The sequence below is a fragment of the Watersipora subatra genome, chromosome 2 (assembly GCF_963576615.1).
Source record: "Watersipora subatra chromosome 2, tzWatSuba1.1, whole genome shotgun sequence".
Classification (NCBI taxonomy): Eukaryota; Metazoa; Bryozoa; class Gymnolaemata; order Cheilostomatida; family Watersiporidae; genus Watersipora; species Watersipora subatra.
The window spans coordinates 4,314,075-4,319,935 of NC_088709.1; the positions used below are offsets into that span (position 1 = coordinate 4,314,075).

A 5,861-nucleotide genomic window follows, 5' to 3' on the forward strand; every position below is an offset into this window, starting at 1 on the left:
TCATGGTAGACTAGCATAAATTGTTGAGATGTAAACTCGTTGTTTGCAAACAGGAATATTTGAATAGGTTGAACTTTTACACGCTATTGGACCAATGTATGTGGAGATGTGGACAATATTGCTGTCCAATGGCCTTTTTATTGAAGAGATAGTTTATATTTTACAATTCAAAAATATTTTTAAACATTGTGAAGGGCTCAAAAATCCCTTTAAAAAAATCAATCTCGCAGCATTGGAATTATCCTGCATTTCATAGTTTACAAGCAGTCTATACATAGAAGTCTGTGGAGAAGTACATCTCACAAGTAAGCACTCATTTTCTTGGTACAAATATACCTGATCAAACTTTACAGTCTCATAGATGGGTCTAGAGAATAATTCTGTCCCTGCAGATCTCTATTCTGTCTCAAGAGCTGCACCCCCCCCCCACCCCCATCTATGCTGTGCACATGTAAGTTTGAGTCTCAAGCAAAAAGTATTTATTTAAAAAACGGACACATGGTGACGACCTTGACTTATGCAAATTTAGCACTGAACCTGTTGTTTGAAGAGCCTAGATTAGTCCTTAGACTAGGCGATCGCGAAAAAGTCTGAATGTGTGTATGGGAACACAACTCTGAATGTGTGTATGGGAACACAGCTCCTCGGTGGCATCGAAAACAGTGCAACTTGTTCAAGACCAACTGCCATTCAGTATGAGCTATATTCCTAAAATGGCTGTTGAACTGGTAGTTGTTTGTCACCTCCAGTCTCTCAGCAGTGAGTGATTCCACTAACAAATGATATATTTTTCTTCAAGTAGCCAAGATAGTCTTATAACTTATAGAGTGCTCGCGTTGATAAGCACCACTTTTCAGAAAGCGTAATGCTCGGTTTAAGCGATGTTATCCCAATTATATAGCAGATTTTAAAATAAAAAAGCGCTTGATGATTTGGTAAAAAGTAAACTCTTTTGCAATTGAGTGACCTTTGTCCTTTGAAGTTGTTAATAATCTCCTAGAGCATGGATATTTTGCTGGTTGTTATTCTATTTGAGAACTGAATTTTCTCATGTTGCCTTTAATAGGTTGACACTTTGAAAGTGCAGTGATATGGGTGAGTTGTTGGGCCTATCTAACAGGCTTAGGGGCTGCAGCATTGGGTGGTAGACCACAGAGAGGTTCTGTGATCTAACGCAGGCCATCTGACACTCTGGCACTTCGGGTGGTGGCTAGATATGGTTTGAACTGTTATTGAGGTCTCATTAGGAGGCCTGCTACCTGGTAGGATCAGCGGATCTTGCAGCTCCCTTCGCCACTGGTTTATTCGCGGCTAGTAAACATTCAATATCGTTGGACTAATTCAATTTAGCCGTCAAACCTGAGCGAGAGTTGTTTTCGAAAAAAGATTGATTAATCATTTTGCAGACATGAGGTGAGCATATGTTTGTTTCGGGCAACCTCAAGCACTGCGTGATATCATATATCAGGACATATCACCGCCTGCCCATTGGCTCCTTGAAGTGATTGCATTAGATAGGCCCTGCTAGTACGACAGCTATAAAACTCTCCGCTCAAATTCTCTATTCGTCAGTAGACAGAAGCAGCTACATCTAAATTCTTGTCACTAAAACTTTACAATCTCTACACTCAAAAATGGCGTCCGACAACAGCGAGGAATGCATGAGTTCCCCGGCGTTCAGCGATGATTCCTCTATACTCGGAGTAGATATGGAAGAGTCGGCTGGTATCCAGGAGGCAGTTAGTAATGTATTGAAAGGATACGACTGGTCACTCGTCACATCGCAATCAAAGGCAAATGAAAGACGAAAACCTCACATAAAGCGTCCCATGAATGCCTTCATGGTTTGGGCTCAGGCTGCTCGCAGAAAGCTCGCTGATCAGTATCCGCAACTACACAACGCTGAGCTTAGCAAGACTCTAGGAAAGCTCTGGAAGTAAGTTTGTAGCACCACACTTGTGCTGACTTCATGCCATGTAAAACAATATGTTCATGCTGACCTTGGGCTGTCTGTAAAGTTTGATTATTGTGATTATGACAGCTTGTAAGGGCATAACGGTATTTTATTATAGTAGTATGTTATTATAGTTGTATTTTATTTAGTTGTATTTATTTTAGACTATTGAATCATGCTGAAAAGAAGCCATTCGTTGAAGAGGCAGAAAAATTAAGAAAGCAGCATAAAAAAGACCACCCGGATTACAAATATCAGCCACGCAGACGGCGATCAAACGTCAAGGCACAGCAGTCAAACAATACAGAGTCTCCATGTTCCAATGTGAAGGATGAGGTGAGCTTTTAACCGTTCATTCTAGCAATTCTATTCTAGCTAACAAGTGTGTCAATGGCTGCCTAGAGTGAGCTCCAGACCTTCAGACACGATATATCTCTCATTACATTCACTGTTTGCCAAGTTTTACCTTCTCAAAATCTTTAGGAGAGCGAGCATTTCAGTTTTGTCTATTTTTGATCACAGTTGTCCAGAGATGGCTGCCCCAGTCAATCAGCTAGCGGTCTCCTCAGTATTGACATTTCACACGGGGTGCAATCACCCCCGACCCCTCCAAAGACTCCTCAACAAAACTCCTCTATGTTAGCTCAACACAGAATACAGGACTACAGAGTCCCTCAATATGGTGAGCTCAGTTGCTACATTGAATACATATCTGCTACATTGAATACATATCGTTTGTTTTCACCCAAACCAGTTGACTGAATTATACTTATAAAAATCTCTACTAGGGTTCCCAGCCCTGCTGCTTCTCCAGTTTGCCTGTCACCACAGTTTATGGCCGCAATAAAACTCTGGCTCAAACTGGAGTATAGACATAAAATATTAATTACTTTAAGTTAACTACGGTACCTCGTTTAATGTAGGTCAAACTGTGGAGACGTTCTATCAAGGCTCCCTTCCCAGCACCTCGTCAGTTGTCAACTTTGACAGCCAAGAGCTAGACCAGTACTTTCCTGATAAGTCTACACGAGTGTCTCAGCAAGCGGTGAGTCAGTGTCCAGGTTCTATGGCAGAACCAGCGCAACCTGAGTATACCACTTTGCAGCAGGTGCCCTACACTCCTTGTGACTTTCAGTCATCCTACCTGCAGCACGATGAGCCAGCGTATTACCCTCAACAAGCGGACAACTCCTGGCTGAGTCATGCTCCTTGGATTAAGCCTTACTAATGAGATATCAAACCTTCCATTGTACAGAATATATTTTTGTAACTTTTTAAATTCGTCCATATGGCAGCACCTTTTTTTATTATTTAAATTCTATCTATGCAACATTATCATTTTTTACTAAATAACTCAAAGAAAAAAAATTATTTATAATAATTTTTAGGGGATTTAAAGCTATTTAATATCCCCTACATACTGTATGCTGGCTGGACCAACATTTCTCTATGCACCCTGCCTACACCACGCGCAGACACTCTTGTAAATATCTCTGACAATCATATATCATATTTTCCATGTAAATACCGTAACATCCTATTTTATCTCTTGTTTAAACTTGTAAAATTATTCTATTGTACAAAAACTCTTGAATCTCTTTTCAACCATGAAAGCATGAATGTAGGACCTAATAAATTCCTTACAAACATGAGAACCTTTTCGGCTTTGTGAATGGCAATTGATTTAACCATTATACGCATGGAGATATGGGAGTTGCCTTTCCTAATTGGAGTATGCAACATTCACAACTATAAAACAGTTGTTTTATAAGTTCTATAAAACAGTAGCTGGTGCAAGATGGGCAACTGTGAAATATAAATGGTAAAATCTTCCTTCAAGGAAAATCAAGGTACAGCAGCATAAATTAGATATACTCAAACTTGTAGTTTTTCGAATCTCTAAGTAAGTTCTCATTCTCTCCATCAAATCCTATCGTTACATTCCCTTATCTGAGTACCTGTATGGGTTGTAGGAATTACTGATGATTTAAACTTTACCTTCAAACATAACTAGCTGTAGCAACAGAACCCAATTCATGTGAGATGTAACACTGTTGTCAGGCTGACACAAGCCAAAGAATTTTGTGAGAATTTACTGGCATCTTAACATTTTTATAATTTACATATAATTACTGTTGTACTTGTATTACAATATTATACTGAACGCTAATAGACACTGGCCATCCTCCAAAGAGAGGACACCTGCTGTGGAGTGACAGTACTTAATGACATTTAAGTAAATGCTGAGCACTGGTATAATTAAAGCTGACACTGATTCCCTAGGCCTGTGCAAGAATGAACACTGAATATACAAGCATTGCTTTTTAAATTAGTTTGTAAATATAATAAAAACTGCCCTGATCCCAACTTTTTTAAAATACCTTGTTCGGTGTAGACTCATAATGTGCACTGTGAAATCCCACTTCTTTCCAAGCAAGGCTGACTATCAACTAGCATCACTAAGTATATTCAGTAGGCAGCAGGTAGCTGGTCAAGGGTGCTAGTAGCGCTGACTTCTTAAGCATGAGAAACTTCATAGCGTTAGACTCACAGCTGGTCTAAGCAAGAGACCGTCTTTTATTAGTACCTAGGTTGAGGGAACTCCAAACTCCCTTCAAGTAGATGTAACGGCTAGACAAGAGGTTGAGTCTGGCAAGGAGACAGTTGTATGTTTAGTAGCGATACTGATGTCTGGTCTAAATTAACTAAGGGCATCTTATGAACAAATTTGTTTTAAAAAGTTTTAAAATTTATTACTTCGACTAAATATAATTTATATAAATTTAAATATTTAATTATATCAAATATTGAAATATATATTATTTTGTCAAAATATTTTTGTGAATCTTAGAGGAGGTCAAACCAGCAGCCAGTATTTGATATTAAATGCCCTACGACTTAAATATGTCACTTATTTTAGTTTAAATAAGCTTGAAGGAAATTTTATAATTTAACATTAAATTAAAATGCTAAATACGCATATAAGTATTCTAGTATATTCTAGTATATTCTAGTATATTCTAGTATAAGAGTGTCAGAAGGAAAAAGGACTGAAGCAATATTTTTGTAAGTGTAGTGCAATGTTGCATGTGCAATGCAACATGAGGAATGTTTTAGAAAATCTTTAGAAAAGTCAATACCAAAGTATTGTTCATATTTAATGTTTGCTTTATTATACAACTTTACACAGATGAAGACAGCTTAACAATGAGAATCACGATATTGTCTGATTCATTGCCTGTTGTAATAAATAGAGGCAGCAGTCATCGATCAAATCTCATTGTTATCATCAGTGAGTTAATTAGTCCAAGACTTCTTCTCCGTGTTTGTCTTTAACTCTTGTCACTTATGGAAATGAAGGCTGTCTCGGAGCCGAGAGATGCTGAAGTTCCCAGAGAGTGGCCCGCAGAAGATGAAAGACGATAATTAATAGAGGGAGTCACTATGTCTTATGTTTCCGTCCAGGTGATGAATGATGCAATTTCTGTAGACACCTCTGGCTTCCTTTTAACTAAATGTACACGCGGCCTGCGCGTTATAGCGAAAGCTTGACTCATGGACTTTGATCACAAGACAATGCATAAACATTGTCACCTATTGGTGTCTCTTCAGAGCTTGGCAAGTGCAAAGTTGATATCAATTGTGAATGCTTTGTAAATTTTAATTTTAATTTCATTTTTCAACCTATTAAAACAATAAGAACGATAAGAAATACAACAAGAATGAGACGCATTATCTACCAATAAGTATAAACCTTACAAACACAGATATCAGGTATTCAAGGCTTATGAACAATTATCTAATGTTATACCATCAAAACTCGCTGCAAATTAAGCCAATAAGAAATGAGTGCATTGAGGTTAAAAGCGTTGTCTATTATGCAAAGTTCTTTTTACTCTTAGAGTTT

At 38.1% G+C, this 5,861-nt stretch overlaps 1 protein-coding gene across 1 annotated transcript; it reads left to right on the forward strand.

Annotated features, from left to right (window-relative positions):
* The first annotated feature begins 1,551 nt into the window (after positions 1-1,551).
* LOC137387709 (transcription factor Sox-9-B-like) lies at positions 1,552-3,553 on the forward strand. The gene is made up of 4 exons (XM_068074203.1): positions 1,552-1,936; positions 2,119-2,290; positions 2,477-2,636; positions 2,878-3,553. Exons 1-4 carry the CDS (start codon positions 1,635-1,637, stop codon positions 3,180-3,182), a joined length of 939 nt encoding a protein of 312 aa, XP_067930304.1. The 5' UTR covers positions 1,552-1,634; the 3' UTR covers positions 3,183-3,553.
* Positions 3,554-5,861: the final 2,308 nt, after the last annotated feature.

What these genes read in the sequence shown, in the direction of transcription:
- LOC137387709 (XM_068074203.1), top strand. Translation starts at nt 1,635, where the DNA reads ATGGCGTCCGACAACAGCGAGGAATGCATGAGTTCCCCGGCGTTCAGC. An exon ending in ACTCTAGGAAAGCTCTGGAA is followed by an intron (nt 1,937 to 2,118) that starts GTAAGTTTGTAG and finishes TATTTATTTTAG; the next exon opens with ACTATTGAATCATGCTGAAA. An exon ending in GTTCCAATGTGAAGGATGAG is followed by an intron (nt 2,291 to 2,476) that starts GTGAGCTTTTAA and finishes TTTTGATCACAG; the next exon opens with TTGTCCAGAGATGGCTGCCC.